This window comes from Sus scrofa, chromosome 3 (assembly GCF_000003025.6).
Source record: "Sus scrofa isolate TJ Tabasco breed Duroc chromosome 3, Sscrofa11.1, whole genome shotgun sequence".
Classification (NCBI taxonomy): domain Eukaryota; kingdom Metazoa; phylum Chordata; class Mammalia; order Artiodactyla; family Suidae; genus Sus; species Sus scrofa.
The window spans coordinates 28,571,650-28,595,174 of record NC_010445.4 but is presented as its reverse complement, the minus strand read 5'-3'; the positions used below and the strand labels follow the sequence as shown (position 1 = coordinate 28,595,174).

The 23,525-nt window shown below is 51.9% G+C and overlaps 1 protein-coding gene and 1 long non-coding RNA gene across 10 annotated transcripts in view; one reads left to right on the top strand and one right to left on the bottom strand.

Moving 5' to 3' along the window:
- The window catches only part of BFAR (bifunctional apoptosis regulator), a 39,871-nt gene extending 17,485 nt beyond the window's left edge, over positions 1–22,386 (top strand). For 3 of the 7 annotated variants that reach the window (XM_021085725.1, XM_021085723.1, XM_021085724.1), the window contains 4 exons: positions 55–199; positions 6,281–6,454; positions 8,798–9,000; positions 10,972–14,905. In XM_021085725.1, coding sequence (XP_020941384.1) covers positions 55–199; positions 6,281–6,454; positions 8,798–9,000; positions 10,972–11,164 — 715 coding nt within the window. In that variant the 3' untranslated portion in view covers positions 11,165–14,905. 7 annotated transcript variants of the gene reach the window in all.
- LOC110259924 lies at positions 13,820–18,582 on the bottom strand. 3 transcript variants are annotated; one of them, XR_002342405.1, is made up of 3 exons: positions 18,503–18,582; positions 16,271–17,368; positions 13,824–14,022 (listed from the first exon to the last, which is right to left on the bottom strand). It is a non-coding gene; the product is annotated as an uncharacterized LOC110259924 (long non-coding RNA). The 3 variants fall into 3 exon arrangements; XR_002342406.1 differs by lacking the exon at positions 18,503–18,582 and having other exon boundaries at positions 16,271–16,754; positions 17,209–17,840; XR_002342404.1 differs by lacking the exon at positions 18,503–18,582 and having other exon boundaries at positions 13,820–14,022; positions 16,271–18,058.

Sequence of the window (23,525 nt, the reverse complement as noted above, 5' to 3'; positions counted from 1 at the left end):
AATCTCAAAGAAATCTCCTCCTCTCCCCTCCCCACGCCCCCTCCCCCGACCCAGGTTGCTCTTAACTTTGACAGAGGAAGACTTTTCCAGGGCGCCATACAGCATAGAAAATAGCATCCACCGAAGAGCCATCCTCATGGAACTGGAGCAAGTCAAAGCACTCGGCGTGAAGCCACCCCAGAACCTCTGGGAATATAAGGTGAATGCTTTCTTTTTCCAATTGAAAAAAAGTGTAGGGAACAAGCTAGCCGTTATCTGTCTGCCCACTGCTCCAGGACACACCGCAGACACCACTGTCACCCCCTCGAGTCCCACCCTTTCCTCGCCAGGCTTCGAATCCTTCCTGGGTGTGTTTTCTTGCTTGTATTACTGTGTGTATCTGCAGCTCTAAGAACTTTGTTTTACAGATTTTTTTTTTTTTCCTTTTTGTGGCTGCTCTGCCTCGCATGGGTGTTCCCAGGCCAGGATCAGATCCAAGCTGCAGTTGCGACCCACACCGCAGTTGCAGCAACACCAGATCCTTTAACCCACTGTGCCAGGCAGGGGATTGAACCTGCTTCCTGGTGCTGCAGAGATGCTGCCAGTCTCATTGTTCCACAGTAGAAACTCCTGTTCTACAGGTTGTTTGTTTTTTGGGGGGGGTTCGTCTTTTTAGGGCCACACCCCCGGCATACAGAGGTTCGCAGGCTAGGGGTCAAATCAGAGCTGTAGTTGCGGGCCTACACCACAGCCACAGCAACGCAGGATCCAAGATGCGTATGGACCAGCACCACAACTCACAGCAACACTGGCTCCTTAACTCACTGAACGAGGCCAGGAATTGAACCTGCGTCCTCATGGATACTAGTCAGACTCATTTCTGCTGAGCCAAGACAGAAAGTCCCTGTTCTACAGAATTTTAACCTCAACATAAGAGGCTGAGCTTATCCTTCTGCAAGTAACTTTTCCCTCTGGCTCCAGCTCACCGTTTCTCTTGTGCTGGATCCCACTGCACGAGTGTGTGACAGCTTATGCTTTCTCCTCGTGGTGGACACTGAGATTGTTTCCATTTTTGCTACAAGAATCAGTGCTGCTGTGGACGTTCTTGCAAAGCACGTGAGCTCCCACGGAAAGCTTGCTTTATGCCATTCACTGAGGAATGGGATTCCCAGGTCACAGGAAATGCACATCTTCAGCTTTATTAGATGCTGATAAATTGTTCTTCAGTGTGGCTGAGCCAACTAGTTCTCTTTTATGGAGGAGGTTTAGCCAATACTATGCCACAAATCCCCTATTTTTATTAGTTATAGACTATCTGGGTTACGTAGACCTAGATCCTAAAAGAAGACATCATGGAGAAAAATAAATACAAATAACTGATAAATCTACAGGGGAGAAAGCTCACAGGTAATTCCAGCACAAGCTGTACTTGTACGTTGTTTTCCCCTCTGCATTGTCAGGACAGGAACGTTCATAACCCGAGGACAGAGACAGTCATGTTTTGCAGATCCTGCATTGTGCTGTTTCTCTGGAGAGCAGTTTGTCGGTTAACTCTTAAAACATAAATGGTACCTACTCTTTGATCTGCAGTTTCATGTTCTTTGCCTCTAGAGCACAGGCAGCACAGTACTGTGACCGGGAGAAGGCTCTGGAGCCTGACCCCTGGGCCCCTGGCCAGGCTCCTCCAGTACAGGCTGACTGTGGGAACACCAGCAAAGACTGGGCCTCCTGATGTCCCTTCCTATTGAGCCAGTGCCTTCATGGAGTCATAGTGAGACCTGAATGCTTGAGCCGCAGGTCATTAAACAAGATGTTCATCCCAGTGCCATTGGCAATAGCACCTTGGAAAGCACCTCCTCGCCCATTAGTAGGAGGAGCAGGGTGACTAAATAAGGCAGATGACACGTGTAGTCAGTACAAAGGAAGGAGGCGACTCAGGGCACGTTAACAAGAAAGGATGCCCAGGTTGTCCTGTTACCCGACGATGAAGGAAAGCACATTAGACGGCCTGCTGATTTGTATGTGTCATCGACAGTTTCTGGAAGGATGCACAGATTGTTAACCGTGTTTTCATCTAAGCATTGAGGCTTGGCGTGGGAGGGCAAATTCTATTTGTCCTATGATACATTTCTGTGCCACTTGGAAAAAATTACATTTACCCTGTGTATGTATTTCTTTAAAACTGAAAAAAACACAGGGAGTTCCCAGTCATGGCTCAGAGGTGACAAACCTGACTAGTATCCATGAGGTTCAATCCCTGGCCCCACTCAGTGGTTTGAGGATCTAGCGTTGCCGTGAGCCATGGTGTGGGTTGTGGACACTGTTTGCATATGGCGTTGCTGTGGCTGTGGTGCAGGTTGGAAGCCACAGCTCTCATTCAAGCCCTAGCCTGGGAACTTCCATATGCCGCAAGTGAGGCTGTAAAAAGCAAAAAACCAAAAAAAAAAAAAAAAAACCAAAAAAAAAAACTGAAAAAATCAGTAGTTTCAGAATTTTTAAAGAATGGGGATGGGCTCCTAAGAGAGAAGATTTATTGTTTTCTGTGTCATTATTTGTTTGTTAATTTAAAAAATTCCCTACTTCTGTACAACAGGATTGGCAGCATCTCTGGAGCCCTGGGATGCAGGTTCTATCCCCAGCCCAGCTCAGTGGGTTGAGGATCTGACATTGCTGCAGCTGTGTGGGTGGAGCTGATCTGATCCCTGGCCACAGCATTCCATTTGCCACGTCGAGGCCAAAAAAAAAAAATCCCATATTTTCTTTTATCATAAATTATTAGTTCTGATAATGCAGTCAAACTCTGGACTTTTTGTAGCCAATATTAGTCCCATGATGAGGTGTAATATCTGGCAGAACCTTTCTGGGTCACATATCCAGCAGTGACCCTCTATTTAGAATAGGTGGTTACTATTAACCAGAGCGAATCGGAATGTGATTCTGGTCCTGCTGTAAAAAGCAAGCAGAAGCTTGTGAGCAGTCTGCTCCTTCAGAGCTCTGTGCTCCCAGCCCCTCTCCAAGGGGGGAGCATTTGATGTTTAGCCAAAAGGCTGTGTGATGCGACGCCTCCAGCTCTACTGTCCTGAGCAGCCGGCCTTCCCTGGGGGCCACTGTTCTCATCTCACTTGGAAGAGACAGCCCCCCACCTAGTGCCGTCATCGTAATCGCCACCCCAGTGGGTTGGTTTATCCTCCTCCTCTGATAGCAGGTAGCCAACAGTGGGGAGATTTGGGTCCAGCTGACAGCAGACCTGCAAGCATGAAACCTTGTCGTCTCGCTGTCTCCTGCAAACCAGGATGTAGCCGGACAGCATCAAGCTTTATTCCTGGGACCTGTGTTCCTTTTAGAGCATGTGTGCTCCCCAAGAGTGGCCTTGCCCCAAGACCTTTGGTTTTTGGGGGGTGAGAAGCTTTCAGTATCACAGTGACTTGCGACCCCCCAAAGACCACAGTCCTTAAGCAGATACACAGTATGTCCGTGGTATTAACACTTCTTGGGGGGGGTGGTCTATGAAAAAATGTCTTTAAAGGGTTGGAAACACTACTTTAGGATGCAGAACTACTTTCAAATTTCTACATCTCATCTAAAGTTACGGTACAAAGGTATTTTTTAGAAGTTGGGTTTTTTTCCCAAGGCTTTTATTATTAGGAAATTTCAAATATACACGAAAGCAGGATAATTGTACAAAATGGCCATCAATCCATATCTGCAATGGCAACTCATGACTGTGTTAGTTTCAATAATGCTAACTCTTGCTAACCCTGATGTTTTGAAAATCTGAGATGTCGTGTATTTCTTAGGCAAATATTTCATTGAATCTCTAAAAAGGAAAGACTTAAAAAAACAACTAAAATACCACAATGTACCCCCCAGAATTAATAATTCTCTGATGTTATCAAATAATTTGTTAGTATTCAGATATCCCACTTTTTTTTTTAAATTGATTTGTTCCAGCCAAGGTCCATCAAGATTCACATTTGGTTGTCATGTCTTTTTTTTTTTTTTTCCAGTTGAGGTAAAGTCGATTGACAATATTAGTTTCAGGTGTACAACATAGTGATTCAGAATATGTATAGATTATACGCCCTCTTAAAGTTATAAAATACTGGCTATATTCCCTGTGCTGTACAATAAATCCTTGCTGCTTATTTATTTATTCTTACTTTTTGCTCTGTAGGACCACAGTCACGGCATATGGAGGTTCCTGGGCTAGGAGTGCAGTTGGAGCTACAGCTGCCGGCCACAGCAACTGGGATCCGAGCCGCATCTGTGACCTACACCACAGCTCACAGCAACGCCAGATCCCTAACCCACTGAGCAAGGCCAGGGACCAAACTTGCAACCACTTGGTTCCGCTGCGCCACAACACGAACTCCATGCTTGTTTAATTTATACTTGGTAGTTTGTACTTCTTAACCCTCCACCCCATGTTGCCCCTCCCCCTTCCCCTCTCCCCACTAGTTCTCATTTATTCTATTATTTATTTATTTATTTATTTATTTATTTTATCTTTTTGCCATTTCTTGGGCCACTCCTGCGGCATATGGAGGTTCCCAGGCTAGGGGTGGAATTGGAGCTGTAGCTGCCAGCCTAGGCCAGAACCACAGCAGCGCCAGTTGCAAGCTGCGTCTGCAACCTACACCACAGCTCACGGCAACGCTGGATCGTTAACCCACTGAGCAAGGGCAGGGACTGAACCCGCAACTTCATGGTTCCTAGTCAGATTCGTTAACCACTGCACCACGACGGGAACTCCTATTCTATTTTTTAGATTCCACATATAAGAGGTAATAACACATTTATCTTTCTCTGACTTATTTCACTAACTTATTTCTCTGACTTATTCCACGTCCATCCTTGTTGTTGCAAATGACAAAATGTCATTTTTTTTATGGCAGAGTAGTACTCTCTTGTATATGTGCCACATGGTTACCCATCCCTCTGCTGATGGACACTTAGGTTGCTTCCACCTCTTGGCAATTGTATATAATGCTGCTATGAACACTGAGGATGCACGTATCTTTTTGAATTAGTGTTTTCGTTGGATACATTGCCAAGAGTGGAATCGCTGGATCACATGGTGTTCTATTTTTAGTTGTTTGAGAACCCTCCATCCTGTTTTCCACCCCAGCTGCACCCACTCACATTCCTACCAACAGTGTACCAGGGTTCCCTTTTCCCTGCATCCTTGTCAGCACTTGTTACTTGTGGTCCTTTTGATGATGGCCGTTCTGACAGGTGCGAGGGGATACACTCATCGTGGTTTTGCTTATGTCTCTGATGTTTAACGATGTTGAGCATCTTCTCACATGCCTGGCGGCTCTCTGTGTGTCTTCTTTGGGAAGATGTCTATTCAGATCTTCTGACCACTTTGTAATCGGGTTGTTTGTGGGTGTCATGTTGTTTAGGTCTCTTTCAGTCTGGAGATTCTCCCTCTCTTTTTTCTTAAAACCGGATTATTTTCTCCTGTGGTTTTCCGATGTCTTGACCTTGGCCGATGGTCTCTGGCAGGTCCCTTCCTCCCCTGCGTATGCTGTAATCTGGTAGTTCTGTGTAGACGCTTGGTTTGGTTTAGGTTTGGTGTTTTGGCAAGACTGCTTCATTCACGGTGGCATTGCCTTCCACCCAGAGGCTCGTGATGTCCCATGGTCTTTGATTGTTTAGATCCCTTAAGTTCATTAGGGGCTGCCAAACGGTGATACTGTAACTCTTTCATTTCTTCATTTGTTCACTGAAATACATCTTTTTTTTTTTTGCTTTTTCTAGGGCTGCTCCCGCGGCACATGGAGGTTCCCAGGCTAGGGGCCTAATCGGAGCTGTAACTGCCAGCCTACACCAGAGACATAGCAACGTGGGATCCGAGCCACGTCTGCAACCTACACCACAGCTCAAGGCAATGCCGGATCGTTAACCCACTGAGCAATGTCAGGGATAGAACCCACAACCTCATGGTTCCTAGTCGGATTTGATAACCACTGCGCCACGACGGGAACTCCTCAGATCGTCTTTATTAAGTGATGCCCACCCATTACTTTCCCCAAAGATTGTGCTCTTCTCACAGTGTCTAGGAGCCTGCTTCTCATCCTGCCTCCCTCCCCAGCGTGGACAGACCCTGGCTCTTCAGATGATGCAGCCCGCCACGTGGATCCCTGGGCTTCTTCTTCCTATTCATTCATTCACTCACTCATTCATTCGGTGTTAGGGCAAAGCGCGTGGCGGGGGCGGGAGACCGGAAGGAGCAAGGGGAGGTGGGGGATGGGCCGGGGTTGGGGGGTAGTGAGTCCCCCCCTCTCGTCCACTGCAGGCCGTGAACCCCGGCAGGTCTCTGTTCCTGCTCTACGCCCTCAAGAGCTCCCCCAGGCTCGGCCTGCTGTACCTCTACCTGTTCGACTACACGGACACCTTCCTGCCCTTCATCCACACCATCTGCCCTCTGCAGGAAGGCGGCTCCAGCGAGGACATCATCACCAGGCTGCTGGTGGGTCTGCAGAGGGCCCTGGGCCGGGTCTTGCTGCCGTCCCTCGGCTCAGGGGGGAGTTGGAGACACAGCCGGAGCCTGTCGGGGAAGAGCCAACAACAGGAGCCTTCATTCCAGTTGTGCTGGGAGAAACCCCACAAAAGAAAATCCAGCAGGAACCCCTCCACTCCCGAAGGCCCGTTTTGTTTGCTGCGTTGCATAGCTAGAGAGATTACCCTCCGGACTTGAGATATTTAGGCAACAAAACCCAGCACTGCCTCTGTTATAAGAGGAGGCAGCTTAGGATTTCCCTGGTGGCACAGCAGGTTAAGGACAGGACCTCGTCCCTGCAGTGGCTTAGGTCGCTTATTGTGGTGCTGGTACAGTTCTTGGTCTGGGAACTTCCATGTGCTGCTGGGGAGGCCAAAACAAAAAGCAAAGAGAGCACAGGTCCAGACTGCCTGAGGTTTAGGGTTTGGGGCCCTCCAGCGTGGTGAGTGTTCCTTCACAGGGTCCCCAAAGGATGGTTATTTGTCCTACCATGAGGCAGGATCAGCATCCATCCTCACAGATGGGAGTCCTCGCATCAGCTGGCACAGGGCCCTTGGCAGGGACAGATGCCCACCTGGGCTGCAGAGTCGTCGGTGGAGCCCATTGACTGGGGGTGGTTCTGTGTGTCTAGTTGGTCATTAGGGGGCAAGGTCCTCTGCGTTGGTACTTTTGGGGCAAGCCTTCTGGTCCTTTTCTATCAAAAGTCACATAGATATGGGCTCCACATAAATGTTGAAACCCAATTCCTAAGTCTCCAAAGATCCTTGTGTGTGTCTGTGTGTGTGTGTCTTTTTAGGGCTGCACCCTGGGCATATGGAGGTTCCCAGGCTAGGGGCTGAATCGGAGCTGTAGCTGCCAGCCTGCAGCACAGCCACAGCAACTCCATATCCAAGCCGAATCTGCAGCCTACACCACAGCTCACGGCAACGCCAGATCCCTAACCCACTGAGCAAGGCCAGGGATGGAACCTGCATCCTCATGGATACTAGTTAGATTTATTTCTGCTGAGCCACACGGGGAAGTCCACCAAAGACCACCCTCCCCCGCCCTTTTCGTTCCTTTTTAGGACCGCACCCGCGTCATATGGAAGTTCCCAGGCTAGGGGTTGAGTTGGAGCTGCAGCTGCCAACCACAGCCATAGCCACACCAGATCTGAGCCACGTCTGTGACCTACATCCCAGCTCACAGCAATGCCAGATCCTTAACCCACTGATTGAGGCCAGGGATCCAAGCCGTGTCCTCATGGATACTAGTCAGATTCGTTTCCACTGAGCCACAGCGGGAACTCCCCAAAGACCTTTGCCTGCCTAGCTGACCTCAGCCCTGGACATAGTTTAAAGCCTACGGATTAGCCCCTCTGCACTGTGTTTCTCTAATTCTCCAGTGGTCAGCTGTCACCTGCCTCTGCAGGCCTGGGAGCACAGAGCTGCCCTGGCCTTTTCCGTTTTCACAAGCTCCATCCACCCCTGCCTGCTCCCCAGGCCAGCTTTTTTCTGGGGATTCTCAGTGTCCACGTGCATATTCCTGCGCAGCTTTCATTAGCCTCTGGCTGCCGATGAGTTGTCTAAATACCCTTTTACACATTACCTGCTGATACCTGTAATTAAAGGTTTTTATTTTCTGCATAAGCACCTTTTAAAGATGTATGTCTTGCCAGGACCTGTTACCATTCTACTCATCACCGATGAGATGCTGATTTGGGAAAATGTTTTATGTGATGAAGAAATTTTGAAAACGGTTAATTTTGATTAGTTTTAAGCTCGCTATTAGTAACTTGGGCTTAGTTTGTTTGTTTGTTTTTAATTCTGAGTTCCCACAATTATATAACAAGCATCTCAGTTCAGCCTCTTTGGTAACATTTATCCAATGTAAGAGTAATTATTACAAAGTGAATTGATGGGAGTTCCCGTCATGGCTCAGTGGAAACAAATCTGACTAGTATCCATGAGGATGCAGGTTTGATCCCTGGCCTTGCTCAGTGGGTTAAGGATCCAGCCGTGAGCTGTGGTGTAGGTTGCAGATACAGCTCGGATCTGGTGTTGCTGGGGTGTGGGCTGGCAGCTGCAGCTCTAATTCCACCCCTAGCTTGGGAACTTCCATTCATTACTGGTGTGGCCCTTAAAAAAAAAAAAAAAAAAAAGACAAACTGAATTGATGAATAGAAATCTCATTTTAGACTGTTGGATGTGTGTGTGTGTGTTTTAATAAATGTAATACAGTGATAACCACAGTATTTTGTGTAAAAGTCAATCCTCATTCTTTTTTGTGAACATCTGTTTTTTGTTTGTATTTACCTGTGCGTTACTTGGAAAGGATCTGAGGGAGCCCACATGGAAGCAGTGGAGAGAATTCCTGGTGAAATACTCCTTCCTTCCGTACCAGCTGATTGCCGAATTTGCTTGGGACTGGCTGGAGGTCCATTACTGGACGTCACGGTTTCTCATCGTCAATGCCATGTTACTCTCAGTTCTGGAATTATTCTCCTTTTGGAGGATCTGGTCAAGAAGTGAACTGAAGTAAGTGTGTTTTTATGTTGGAGGTGGTTGGGGCAGCAGAGACTGGGAAGGAAACAGCAGGTGGAGTGACGCCCCCCAAGAAGTGGGGTTCACACTGGGGCTCTGCTTTAGAAACACGGCTGAAGCAGGAACAGGAGGATGACTTTGTGTCAGGGCAGGGCGGCTCTCGAGGTGCTTATCAATTTTGTTGGTTTGTTTGTCTTTTTAGGGCCACATCCACGGCATATGCAAGTTCGCAGGCTAGGGGTAGGGTTGAATCAGAGCCGCAGCCGCCGGCCTACACACAGCCACAGCAACACAGGATCCAAGCCGCATCTGTGACCTACACCACAGCTCACAGCAACAGTGGATCCTTAACCCACTGAGCGAGGCCAGGGATGGAACCCGTGTCCTCGTGGACACTGGTTGGGTGTGTTACTGCTGAGCGGTGACGGGAACTCCACAGTGCTCCTTGGTGAAGGGTGGCTCCGAGGCCCTTTCCCCCACGCGATATCCCAGCTAACTCCTGGCAGCGGGTGTGCGTGGAGGAGTTTGATGACTGAGGACTAAACCGGGGGGAAGAAGGTATTTTATGGAAGGCCGCCGTGTGGCAGAGCGGAAAGAGGTCTGACGGGGAGCTCTGTGGGCCTGAGTGCTCCCCCTGCTCTGTCGCCACCTGGGTCAGTGCCCATCTCTCTGGGTTAACATGTAAGATGAGAGAGCCGAACGGGACAGCTCCCGAGTCAGAACTCTTGGTCGCAAGTGACAGAAATCTCAGTTGGCTTTCCTACCACGGGAGGTACTCAGAGACCCGAATGGTGTCATCAGGGCCACGCACTGCCTGTCCCTGTCACAGCTCCGTGCTTTCCTGCACCTGCTGTTTGGCAAGTTCTTTGCGTGGGGGCCCTGGGTCACTGCAGGTGCAGGTGTGCAGCTCAGCAGCCCAGGAGGAAAGAGAGCCCTTCAATCCCCTGAGCACTTAGGAAAAGCCCAGCGTACAGGCCTTGGCTGTGCTTGGCCCAGCCGGGGTCACGGGCCCCCCCGAACCCATCCCACATGCAGGGGTCTGGGGCCTCGCCAGGCTTGGGCGCGCACTCACCCCCAACCTGGGGCGGGCGTCAGCCCCCAAGGCCACATGAAGGATCAGAGGGGAGGGAGGCCCCCCAAAGGTAAACTCGGAAGGTGCTTCCAGAAGACAGGGATGGCCCTCAGGCAGGCAGAAGTAACACGTCACCACGCCAGCATCCTTTTGGCCCGAAGCAGCCCGAGGCCTGAAGGGCCCTTGGCCTCATGTGTCAGGAGCAGCCCTATGGGTGGTTCTCAGAACCCAGCAAGAAGCTCCCTCATCTGTTTCACTTCTGTGAACTCACTTACTCATGCACCGTTCACGGAGCCCCTGCTCTGACCCCGGTTCATGGCTGGACACCGCAGATCTTCTGGTAAAGAAGACAGTCTGTGGAGTTCCCGTCGTGGCGCAGTGGTTAACAAATCCAACTAAGAACCATGAGGTTGCCGGTTCGATCCCTGGCCTTGCTCAGTGGGTTAAGGATCCGGCGTTGCCTTGAGCTGTGGTGTAGGTCGCAGTGCGTCTCGGATCCCATGTTGCTGGGGCTGTGGTGTAGGCCAGCGGCTACATGTGCAGTGAGAGCGGCCTAGAAAAGGCAAAAAGACAAAAAAGAAGACAGTGTGTCCTCCGAAGGCCGACAGCCCAGCAGAGAAACTCTTATGTTAAATGTGCTGCGCGCGAGTCGGTGATGCCGCAGGTGGCGTGGGGGCTGTGCCCTCCTGGAGATGCCTCCTTGCCCGTGGGGCCCAGGGTGGCGACCGGGTGCCAGGGCCCTGAGGACGCACCCCACGGGCTGCGCCCTGGAGGTGAAGGCGGGGAGGCCAGACTCTGGGAAGGGCCTGGGCCCCGAGCAGCGCAGCGACGCCGCCGCCGTCGTGAGAAAGGCGGCCCCGACCCCACCTCAGATGCGTCTCTTCCTTTTCCAGGACTGTGCCTCAGAGGATGTGGAGCCATTTCTGGAAAGTGTCCACACAGGGGCTTTTTGTGGCCATGTTCTGGCCCCTCATCCCTCAGTTTGTGTGCAACTGTCTCTTTTACTGGGCCCTGTACTTTAACCCAATTATTAACATTGATCTTGTGGTCAAGGAGGTCCGACGGCTGGAAACCCAGGTGTTGTGACCACTGCTGCCCGGGCTCCGAGGGACTCTTCCGCCTCCCCGCTGGCCCAGCTCGGATGCTCAGGCGTAGGAGAGAGCGGGCTTCCTCCGTTCTGCCCCAAGGACACGAGGTGCTGCTTGGTCTGTCAGAGGCTGCAGCCGCCCCTCTCTCGCTCTGCCTGTGGCAGCAGCGATCGGCGGCCCAGAGCGTGGCCAACACGGCAGCAGCACTTCCCACCCAGCCGCCCTCCTCGCAGGGACTCGGGAGGCGCAGCCCACGACAGCTGGCAAGGACCCGGGAGGACCCGGACTGGGTCGCAGTCCCCCTTGCCCTAACCTGTGATGGGCAAAAGGCTCCTGGGGCACGTCGGAGACCTGAGACCAAGCCCAGGGCCAGCCTGTCCTCTAGGTCAAGTTTAGGAAAACAGGAGGTTTTATCATAGGCATAGGCAGTCGCACATAAAACGTTCAGAGGAAAAACCAAAATCCAGTCAACAATCCTGTCTCACTGAAGATGGCTAGGAGGTCTCAGGGGGAAACCTGAAAAAGGATTCCGTTTCAGACGAGGATGACGGCTCCACTTGTCATCCCTGCTTGCTGCTTGTAATCGTGGAAAGTCGGGAACCCTTTCTCGGAAGGGATTGAGTGGGATGACAGGCAGCTGATGGAGAGCAGTTCACGTCAGGCTGAAGTGCCTCAGGGCTACCCAGAGTTGTTGTTTTGCGGGGTTGGTTGTTGTTTTGCTTTTTGATTTTTTTTTTTTTTCTTTGTCCACACACACATCAGGCGGAAGTTCCCAGGCCAGGGATCAAACCTGCGCCGTGGCAGGCACCCAGGCCCTGCAGTGACAGTGCTGGATCCTTCACCTGCTGTGCCATAAAGGAACTCCTGCGTTGTTTAGTTTTTAAGGATCCAGTCTAAAAATCCAGGCTAGTCCATTTGTTTAAGGAAACATTTTGTACATTGACCTCACACTGTATAATCTTTATTATCCTATTCTGATATGCCAAACAGCAAGTGTAACTACACCAAGTGCTGTAATTGTAGATACGAGAGGAACTATGGCCTTTGACTTCCTTCCAGTGTGACAACAGCAGGTGTGAATTGTGATACATCTGAAGACTGGCCCTGCAGAGATGAGCTTGCATCCAAAGTGTTTTTTGGTGACTCCATGAACTATTCATTAACCCTTTGTATCTTTGACGATTTCACCCCACCTTTACATCTGAAAGTTTGAAGAAATTACCTGAAACTAAAATAAAGATTTATATATATATACATATACATATACATATATATACAGATAAAATTTCTCCAGAGAGAAAAAGTAACTGTTTAGGAAAGATAAAGAAAATCTGCACCACCCAGGACAACCAGCTAGTCACGATTAAGTCCCCCAGCCTGATGCGGACCTTGGGCTGAGGAGCCACCCAGGGCGGCTTGAATGAAAGGAGGGGAATGTTTTTCTCCCTCCTTTGTTTGCTCATCTGGCCCAAGGCTGCCCGACTTGACCTTTTCACACTCTAACCCTCCAGTCACCCTGACAGACCCTGCAGCACCTGCACCTCCCTGGCCCTGCAGGACTGTTTCCTTCTTCGATGAAGAGATGGAGGCCGGGTGGCGCTGGTGGACCTGGGCCCGGGCCGGACTCCCGATCCAGGGCTCCCCACCTGCACCCGTTGGCCTCTTCACATTGCTCCCACCCGCTCCCCATGTCATGCTGCCAAGATAAGTAATACCCACCTACGCTTTGGGGAGGAGCAGCGCAAAGCCAGCTTGGCCTGGAGCAAACAGGCGGGGCTAGACACTCCCTGCTTATCACCTGCACAGGGAACAGGCCTGGAGAGTGAGGGCCACAGTCCGCCCCTCATGCCTCTGGCCCCTCATCAGAGCAGGCCTGGGTGTGTCCAATATTCAGACCCTTTGATGCAAGAATTGCATTTATATACATCTCAGGTAAAGAATAATGAGGAGGGAGGGCAGAGATTTATTCACAAGCATCCTCATCACATCAATAGTTGATAAAAATAGGAAATAGCACCAGTATCCAAAAGCTAGTAATACAACCATTTAAAATGAAGTTTCCAAAGTTTTTTTTTTGTTTGTTTGTTTGTTTTTTAACACACGGAGAAATGGGAAAATTATGAAAATCATATGGTAGAGAGCTACAGTTTTAAAACAGATGAGATGAATGTACAGCACACTAGGATGCTAAAAGTGGTTATTCTGGACTGTGGGAATTTGATTTTTTTTTTTCCTCCCTTGTATTTCTCTCTCTTCTTAATGATGAGCAATCAGGAAATAAGTTTAACTGCTGAGTTACAACAGTTAACAGTTGAGGTGGAGCAGGATAGGGAAACCGTCTCGAGCTCACAACTGCCAGACTTGAACTTCACAAGGTTGGACATCGTGTGGGCCATCTTGTGTGTTGCTTCAGCCCAGCCCCGAAGCTCAGCCCTTTTCATCAAGATGGAACCTCAAAAGTGGTACCAAACCCAAGACAGTCGTAAATACAGTTGGGGCTTTACAAAACAGGCATGAGACTTTTGACATTAATCAAAGTGGAAACTAAACTGGCTCCAGCCCCAAGTTCCAGGACAGCAGAGAAAGCAAACATTAGGGCTGCAGCTTGAACACTTGGCCTCAGTTCCCTTCTGCAAAGGACTGAATAAGACTCTTGATACGCAAAAAGGAGTTTTATTTCCTTGTGCAAAAAAGACATTTCAAGTCAGGCTAGTCAGTCACATTTGGGTGAGTCCTTCTCACACAGAAAACGGGGGTAGAAGAGGTACTTGATGGTGTACTCGGTTTGGGCTAAGCAGTAAGCAACCGCCTGGTCACACTTGCACATGAGTTCTTGACATTTGTCCTGCGCTGGTCCTAGAAGAAGTGGGGAGAGTGAGGTTAAGGCAGGGACTTGCAGTGACCTGAGGATAAACCAGTCAAGCTGGAGGCAAGAGGGCCATAAATTGCATCCGGGTGACAGTTCCGATGTGATCTGCATCATCGAGGCAAGTCCAGAGGGAGGAGATGTCTGCCCCAATTTTACAGTAAAGGAAATTGAAGTTGCCAGGGAAGTGCTTTCAGATGGAAGTCCCAAGTCCATATGCCTTTTGGCTTCTGCATCAGTATTAAACCCTTGCATGTGAGGATCCGTTTAGATAAGCAGTAGACGCCTGGGAACCATCAGGCTTTTTTGGAACATCTGCTTTGCTCCTTCCTAGCTGCGTGATCTTATCTGAACGTTCTGAGCCAAGCCCTCGCTTAGATGGGGACACTGTCCACTTTGCAGGTGACTGGGACGCCTGGGGGAGAAAGCCCATGTAAAGTGCCCTGCAGGGGCTTGGTTGGCCCTGGGGAGGCATTCCATCTACATTGCCTCCATCTGCATTTCTCTGCCTTTGTTCTCCAAGTCTCTTGCAGATGCTCCTTCAAGAAAAGAGCTTATTCCCGCAGCCAATATAATAAATACCCCAACGGTGAAAAGCTGAAGGCCTTCCAGATAAAATCTGGAAGAAGACAAGGATGCCGACTTTCAATGCTTCTATTCAACAATGGATTGGAAGTCCTAGCCATAGCAACCAGTCAAGAAAAAGAAAAGGTATCCAAACTGGAAGAGAATAGGTAAAATCGTCCCTATATGCAGATGACATGATACTATCTAAAAAAAACTCGTTTTCAGTAACAATCCTGTATTCCATCTCTCCCTTCCATCCTGGCCCTGCCTTACACAGAGACATAAAGGTTGCCATCCAAAGATAAATCTGGGTTGGAAAGTTTTTTGTTTTTTTTTTCCTTGCTTTTTAGGGCCGCCCTAGGCTAGGGGTCGAATCTCAACTGCAGCTGCCAACCTCTACCACAGCCACAGCAACACGGGATCTGAGCTGAGTTTGCAACCTACACCACAGCTCACTAATGCCAGGTCCTTAAGCCACTTAGCGAGGCCAGGGATCGAACCTACATCCTCACCGATATTAGCTGGGTTCGTTACCGCTGAGCCACAATGGGAACGCCCTAGATTTTGTAATCATCAAGTTGTATCTTATTAGTGTAGAAGGTATAACTGCTATGAATACATCACCTGCCTTTGACTACGGGCTTTTAATTATTCTCATAAATAGGGGCAAAAATCCTACTATTAAGTCCTTCCAAATTCCTCCCAGAGACACAGTGAAGGATTAGGTAGCCAACTTGGCCATGGGTATCGTAGCTGTGTACCTGTGGGCACAGCACTTCATCCCTCCCAGGCAGTTTCCACAGGAGCCACATGAGGATACTAAAAGTACATACTTCTAAGGGCTCTTGGGAGAATGAGTTGGTGTAACTCAGGGCATACAGCAGGTGCTCGTGAGCCATAGCTGACCTTAAGGTGCGACATCATCTTTAGAGATCCCCTCTTAAATGCATAGGTTCTGGAGTTCCCCGTCGTGGCACAGCAGAAACTGACTAGGAACCATGAGGTTGCAGGTTCAATCCCTGGCCTCGCTCAGTGGGTGAAGGATCCAGTATTGCCGTGGGCTGTGGTGTAGGCTGCAGATGCGGCTCAGATCTGGCGTGGCTGTGCCTGTGGTGTAGGCTGGCGGCTCTAGTTCCGATTAGACCCCTAGCCTGGGATCCTCCATGTGCCTCGGATGTGGCAATAAAAAGACAACAACAACAAAAAAGACCCCCTTTTAAATGTACAAGTTCTGGAGTTCCCATCGTGGCGCAGCAGAAACAATTCAACTGTGAACGGTGAGGTTGCGGGTTTGATCCCTGGACTCGCTCAGGGGGTTAAGGCTCCAGCATTGTGGTGAGCTGTGGTGTAGGTCGCAGATGCAGCTTGGATCTTACATTGCTGTGGCTGTGGTGTAGGCCATCCGCTCGCTGTAGCTCCAGTTGGACCCCTAGCCTGGGAACCTCCATATGCTGCTGGTGTGGCCCTAAAAAGCAAAACAAACTAACAAACAAGCCAACAAACAAAAACCACAAAAGCAAAAATGCACAGGTTCCTTGGAGATCCTAGCAAGGTGAAGCAAGAGACTCAGAAAATTCATCAGCTTCTCTCTCAGGGCAAGACTTAGGGTGGGCGAGGGGTTCGGCGGCCAGACCCAGCCGGGGTCTCCCCAAGGGGCCGAGCCCCACTCACCGTGTCCGAGTTCCGGTCGTTGCCCGGGGCCAGCGCCGTCCGCGAAGACATTTTCTCCGGGTCCCAGGAGACTGGGCGGCGAGGTGGGGGGGGGGTCCCCTCTCTTCAGGGACGCGAAGCTCCAAAGCTGGGCGCCGGGGACACCCGGGTTCGCGCCGTGGGAGGGGGGGAGGGAAGGGGACGCCTAGGGTCCTAGCGGCCCCGCACAACTAGGGCCTGGGGCGCCATGGGGCGGCGGGCAGGACGGCGGGCGGAGGCCGGGGAGTGGGCGCAGCAGAGCTGGCTGGTGCGGCGGCGGCGGAGGGAGGCGGTGGAGGGGCTGGGAAGAGACGTCACGGGGAGGGGCGGGCAGGGCGGGGCCGACAAGACCCCGCCCCCTGCCGCCAGCACTTAAAGGCGCAGGCCCTCAGCGGCCCGGGGCTCTGGGGGCGGAGGCAGGTCTGGGCGCGTTCTCGGCCAGCCTCTTCTCACCGGAGAGTAAAGACTCGTCGGAGGAGAAGGGGAGAGAAACATCAATCAAGGCAGAGAGCCAGAGGCGCACAGAAAGATACTGAGAGAGGCAGAGACAGACTCAGAAAGAGACAAAAAGACAGCCAAAGAATGGCGAGACTAAAAGAGAAAGGCAGAAAGAGGGAGAAACGTAGGGAACGAGAGACACATACAAAGAGACAGAAGGAGAGACGGAGACACAGAAGAGAGCGACAAAGACTCGCACGCGGAGACAGAGACAGGGATGCAGAGACCCGGTGAAGAGAATGGAGATAAAGCGGCAGAGACAGACCGAGAGTCCCCCCAGAGGCAAGAACCCGGCAGGCGGCGCTGTCCACATTCTCCCTCCCGGTCCCCTCCTCCCCAGTCCAGGAAGCTCTGGGGACCGAGGGCCAAGGGTGCTGGGGGGAATGGTGTCTGGGCGGAGCCACTGGGGAAGGGTGACCAACCTCTCCAGCAACGCTGCCTCCCAGCTCGCAGAAAACTCCAGACCCCGAGGTTGTGGGCTGCAGCCTCCTCTCCTCTGCAGCGGAGCTGGGGTTCCAGGACTCTGTCCACGTATGTAACTCTTGGCGAGGACTTGATCTTTGCGGGCCTCAGTTTCCCAGTCTATAAAGTGAGGGCGAGGATCCACATGTTACCTCCCCCCAAGGGCTGAATCTGGTGCACACGAAACCCAGGCAAGTATTCACTTTCTGAGCGGGCCACTCTCTGGATGGGCCAACTGAGGACAGAGAGGGCAAAGGCTTTCCCGAGGTCACATGATCTCGTGGGGACCACCTGCGCCCTCTAGACCAGTGTGGGATGAAGGAAAGCGAGGCATGGCCGAGTCCTGGCTTGGGATCTATGCCCTGTCTGTCCCTGTCTGTTCGAACAACTTCCTGAGCCTCGGTTTCCCTTTCTAAGAAATGGGCGTGACAGCAACAGCAGTGTGCTGGAGCCACCCCAAGCAAGCCGATTGTTTTGAAATCTCAGGAGTTATGGAACCGGTTGTTAAACGGCCATTATTTAAAAATAAATCATGCAAACATACAATTAAATAAATTATATTTAAAACAGAGGAGTTCCCGTCGTGGTGCAGTGGTTAACGAATCCGACTAGGAACCATGAGGTTGCGGGTTCGGTCCCTGCCCTTGCTCAGTGGGTTAAGGATCCGGTGTTGCCATGAGCTGTGGTGTAGGCTGGCAGCTACAGCTCCGATTCGATCCCTAGCCTGGGAACCTCCATATGCCGTGGGAGCGGCCCAAAGAAATAACAACAACAAAAAAGAAAAGAAAACAGAGATAATACATACTCATCACATCCTAAAAAAAAAAAAAAAAAAAAAAAAAAAAGACTTGGGGAGCCTGGCAGCACCAGAAGACGGTGGAGTGATGGGCGGGGCTGTCAATCAGCGGCCGGCACCCCCTGGCCCTACAATGACCTGAGTGTTTATCTCCATGGCTGCACACAGGGTTTCCCAAACTTAGGCTCCGGGCAGCTTTACATCCCCTCTTTGTTGAACACTAAGTCAATGATTAAATACCTTCTGATTTCATTATGCTAACTGGTATTAAATTGCATTAATAAATTCTATCACTGACATTCATGGAAAACCAAAGTCTTAAATCACAGTACAAGAAACGGACTGAAAAACAAAGCAAGCAAGCAAAAACAATAAAAACAGGCCGGGTCCCAGGAGCAGCAGCAGCAGCAGCAGCAGCAGCAGCGACAACCCTATTGGCGGGCACAAAGGCAGCGGACCCATCAGAGGGTGGCAGGTGTGGGGCAGTCTGGCGGGCCAGTGGCCGGGCCCCCAGCCTCCTCCACGACGCCCCGCCCCGCCCGCCCATGGCCCCGCCTCTGCCCCCGCCCCGCCCCCGCCTCCCTCTCCAGCGGGCGGGGCGGGGCCGCCACGGGCCGCCCGCGAGTGGCGCCGGGAGGCGGTCGCCCTACGCCGCCCGGTAGGCCAACGGGCTCCCGGCCCACAGGCGGAATCCGCCCGGGGATGTCGCGGCGTGGGGGAGGGCCGAGAATTCCCGAGGAAAGACAAGTAGCCCGGGTCGAGTCTCAGAAAATGCGAGGTACTCTGTTGATGTTATCGTTCCCTGCGGGCCCCTCCCAGAGCTCACCTGAGCGACCCACGGGAGGGGGGAGGGGGAGGACGGGCGCGATCATCAACCCTTGGAATGTGGGAAGCCTGGGGTCCCTGTTACCCCCGAAAGCAGCCTTCTGCAACCCACTAGCCACCCCCGAACACCACCATGGTCGGAAACTGAGGCGGGTCAAAGACTTGCTCCAGGTCACTGAGTACATTCTGGTGAAAAAAGCTAAAGCAACAGCGGTGGGAAAGGGAAGGGAGGTGCGTGTGAGCAAGCCCGCCTCCCCTTCCTCGCCTCCTCAGGCTCCTCATCAGGTCAAGCTCAAGGAGGCCTCCAAGGGACCGGGGGAGGCCAGGAAGACTACACCATAGATGCTCAGTATTGAAAAGCGATGACAGGAGGAGTTCCCGTCGTGGCTCAGTGGTTAACATATCCGACGAGGAACCATGAGGTTGCGAGTTCGATCTCTGGCCTCACTCAGTGGGTTAAGGATCCGGCGTGGCCGTGAGCTGTGGTGTAGGCTGGTGGCTACAGCTCCGATTCGACCCCTAACCTGGGACCCTCCATATGTCACAGGTACTGCATTAAAAACTTAAAAAAAAAAAAAACATACAAAAAAAAAACCGCAGTGTCCCTGATTTCAGGGAGTGGGGTGGTGACAAGTGGGGAGAGAGTCCTGGGAAACTTCGAGATAGGCTTTCAGTGCACCGAGAGGGAGAGGGTTAAGGAAGTCACACTGGCAAGTGCCCCAGGCCCAGTGGGGACAGGGGAGCTGTATTAGGAAACAGTAGGAAAAATGGAGGGTTGGTTTCAGAGCCCATGGCCCCCAGATGGTGCCAGACACCAGCAGAGACCCTCTGCAGCTCCCTGGCTGCGCCTTCAGGCTCAGAGATGGGGTTGGAGACAGGTCGGTTGAACCCCATGGAGGTGCCCAGGGCCTTGCACCTGGGTACATGGAGCCTCTGAACCTCTGGCCCACTTTGCCTCAACTCAGAGAGGGGACATAGTTCCAGTCGAGTCCTGTCTGGCTGGGCGGCCCAGTGGCTAGAGAGTTGGGCAGGCTGTCTGGGGGCTCTGAGTGCCCTTCGATGGTTTGGAGGCAGCATTCTTGGCCCAGGTGGACCTGGCTTGAATCCTGGCTGTGCAGCTCTCTCGAATCAGGCTGGCGTGGAGTTTGGCTTCTGGCCGTGAGCGCAGCGAGTCCGTGTGGTGGTACTTTGGGGGCAGGCTGGGCTCATCCCTGTGCCCTTTCTCTGCAGAGAGCTCCACTCTCTCCTTCTTCCTTCTCCGCCCGAGCCTCTTCCTCCTCTGTGGCACCCTCGTTAGAAGGAAACTACCTGAATCCAGGTCATGTGGGTATAAGCTGGGTGGTGCTTGACTTCAGTCTGGGTCTCAGGTCTGAAGCGTGCTGATGATTCAAAGCCTGCTCACTTGACTTCAAAAGCGGGGTTGCTGATTTCAGGGTGCAGGGTGGTGTCGGGTGGGGTGAGAGCCCCGGCCGACTTTGCAACTGGCGTTCATTTCGGGGCACTGAGAGGAGCGGGTACCTCGCCGGCAGGTGCCCCAGGCCAGCGCAGACCAAGGTTCTGCTGTGGGAGGCAGAGGGAACTCCGCACGTCCGTCCGGTCTCTGCTGATCTTGCAGCCAGGGGGTCTAGCACCCTACTTCGCACCTTATTGGAGTTTCCTTTCGCTGCGGCCAACAGCTCTTCCTTTAGCTCTCGGCCATGCTTCCTGCCTTGCCCCGACTGCATTAGGGCAGTCCGCGCCAGGAGTATCCTGCTGATAGCTGCCTGGTTCCCAGCCTGCAGAACATGAAAGGCAGCTGTCTTGCTTCCCTTCTTGGGGCTCTTCAGGCCACATGGCTTGGGAGCACACCTTTTTGGACGGACTGCGTCCCCATCAGATGCTGGGCGAGCGTCTGTGGAAACCTGGGTGAGAACCTGACCTGATTGGCATGGCAGCGACCCCCCACCCCCCACCACCGCCTCCGCCGCCAACTTGAGAATGGCTTCCCCAGGGGAGAGGCTTCCCCAGGACGAAAAGCACCTTGAGATAGCTCAGGGTTGTGACAGCTTTGGTCGCTCGGGGTGACTTGAGCCCGCTGTTAAGGCCACTATGTCAACAGTCTCTCTTCCCTGTCTTTCTCTCCGAATTCTTTTGGTGTCTTTCTCTCACTCCTCTTTCCTCTTTCTCCCCGTTTTATGCTCAGCCCTGTCTCTCTCTCTCGCTCCCTATCTGTCTCTCTTCCTTTTGGTCTGTCTCTTCTGTCCTTGATGCCGGTGGACTGGAGGAAACAGCCGCCTCTTTTTGTGGTCGCCCAGTAGCAGCACTGGAGCAGGGGGGTCGGTGGGTCTGGGCGCGGGGTGTGCGTTACAACCTGGGGAAGTGCGCAGGGTCTGTTCCCAGGGGCGAGCCCCGCTCGGCCGTCCCACGTCCTGTCTGAATGACCAGGACTCAGCTTTCCAACAGGAGACTCTTTAGACACGGAATGCCAGGAGGTCCAGGAGAGCCCGAGGGGGTTGGGAAGCCAAGGCAAAGACAGCTGGGCTTTCTCTCTCTCTCTCTCTCTGTTGTTTCAGGAGCAACCCTGGTCATGCAGAACCCGGAGTCCCACAAGGCAGGGAGAGCACGGCACGAGTATGTGTGGACGATGGAAAGGTGTGACAACGCACTGTGGAGGGGGGAATAGTGTTAACCTTGGGATTCACTCTCAGAGTTTGGAATAGAGAAAATACTCTCGCCACCCAATTCTGCAGCACCACATCTTCCTTCTGTGGACAAAGAAATGTTTCCCTCGGCCTTTGCCGAGAGAGCTGCACGTTCACGCCTTCTCTCATGTTTCCTGTCTCTGCCTTCCACACTTGGGTGTGCCATTCTTTATCCTCCCAAGGGATCCCTTAACACAAAACACACTTGCTTTGCAATCAAAGTGTACTTTATTCAAGTTGCTTTTACAGTTTTATCTGTGTCCCATTCGGTGTCACGCTACATGGTTTAAAAATACCAACACCAGGCACGGGATGTAAAGAAACATGGTAGAGACACGAGGAGAGAAAGGCTGAGTTAGGGATGTTCCAGCAGCCAGGGTCTGGGCATGCAAGGCCCGGCCATCCACGTCATCCTGAAAGAGGGAGCGTGACAGAGGTCCCACGGTCAAAGGTACACACCGACGTGAGGCCACAGAATCCTTGGAAGGAAACTGGCATGAGGGCAGATGGCGGTCAGGACTAAATCCACAGTCCCCTTCTTCAGTCAGGACTGATGCGGGTGACAGGCCAGGGGGTGATCCTGGTGGTGGACACCAGGGTGACTGCCTGACGCCAGTGCATTAAGTTCTACCTCTGCTTAAAGGGGCTTTCCTGTACATGTGTTTATTTTATCGAAAACTAGTTTAAAAGCAAATAGATAGATAACGATTATTTAACACACACATCTTACATTCTACCAAAATCTTACATACCAAGTAGTAAACATGTATCAGAACTGAATACTAAATCTAGACAATAAAGAACTAAGCTTATACTAAAGTTGGCTCGTAACAGATGAAGAGTGAGGTCGCTCTTGTTTCCTGGTCAAGATGGAAACCTTCGGACTCTTCCAGTCCCAGGCTGAGGCTTCAAGGTGTCCCAGCGGAGTCTGCAGCACAAACACAGGGACGCCATCACCGAGGAGGCGCAGAGACAGACGGAAGGAGGGCTCCCCCGGGTGGACGCGTGGCTCCATCAGGCTCCGCGGGGGCCGGGACCTCCCCAGGGCTCAGATCCCCAGGGCACTGCCGTCTGTGCTGCGCTTAGCCGAGGGGGTTTTCTGTGAACAAAGAAGGAACATCACTGTCCTCCAGGAGCGCGTTCCCTGTGCATTGGGCTGGGCAGCCTTCAAGGGACTGATCCCTGCACAGGGAAACGGATGCCGCGGAAAGGGGAGGATCTTGGGAGGAGCAGGACGTCTGATAACCCAAGGGAGAGGGGTAACCAGCCCCTGCAGCCCACACTCTATACCACCAACCATGAGCCCTGCGTGGCGGAAACGGACAGAGGCCTGAAGACCTCCTTTTACCCTGAGAATCCTTTCTACCTCCCAGCCATTCTCGCTTGCGCTCTTCATGGGGGGGGGGGGGAGACCTGGAGAAATCAGCCTTCCTGTATTCAGACTATACGACAAAGCTACAGTCACTAACCTCTATGATCCGGGCACGAAAGCAGCTAATACTGATCAGTCAGAAAGCCCAGAAATAAACCCAAGCACCAAGGGGCAACGGCTCCATGACAAAGGAGGCAAGAACATGCAGTGGAGGAAAGACAGGCTCCTCCATCAGTGGTGCTGGGAAAACCGGACAGGTACCTGTCAAGGAATGCAGCTAGAACATTCACTGACACCATACACAGAAATAAACTCGAAACGGCTGGACCACCCGCACGTAAGGCCAGATACTAGAAACCCCCTAGAGCACAACAGGCAGAATGCTCTTGGACACACATCGCAGCAAGACCTTGTTTGATACGCCTCCTGGAATAATGACAATAAAAACACAACTAAATCAGCAGGCACTGATTAAACTCAAAAGCTTCTGCACAGCAAAGGAGACCCTTTAACAAAAAAGAAAAACCCCGCACAATGGCAGAAAATACTTGCACACGATGCACCCACCAATGGCTTTATCTTCAAGGTAGAGAAACAACACAC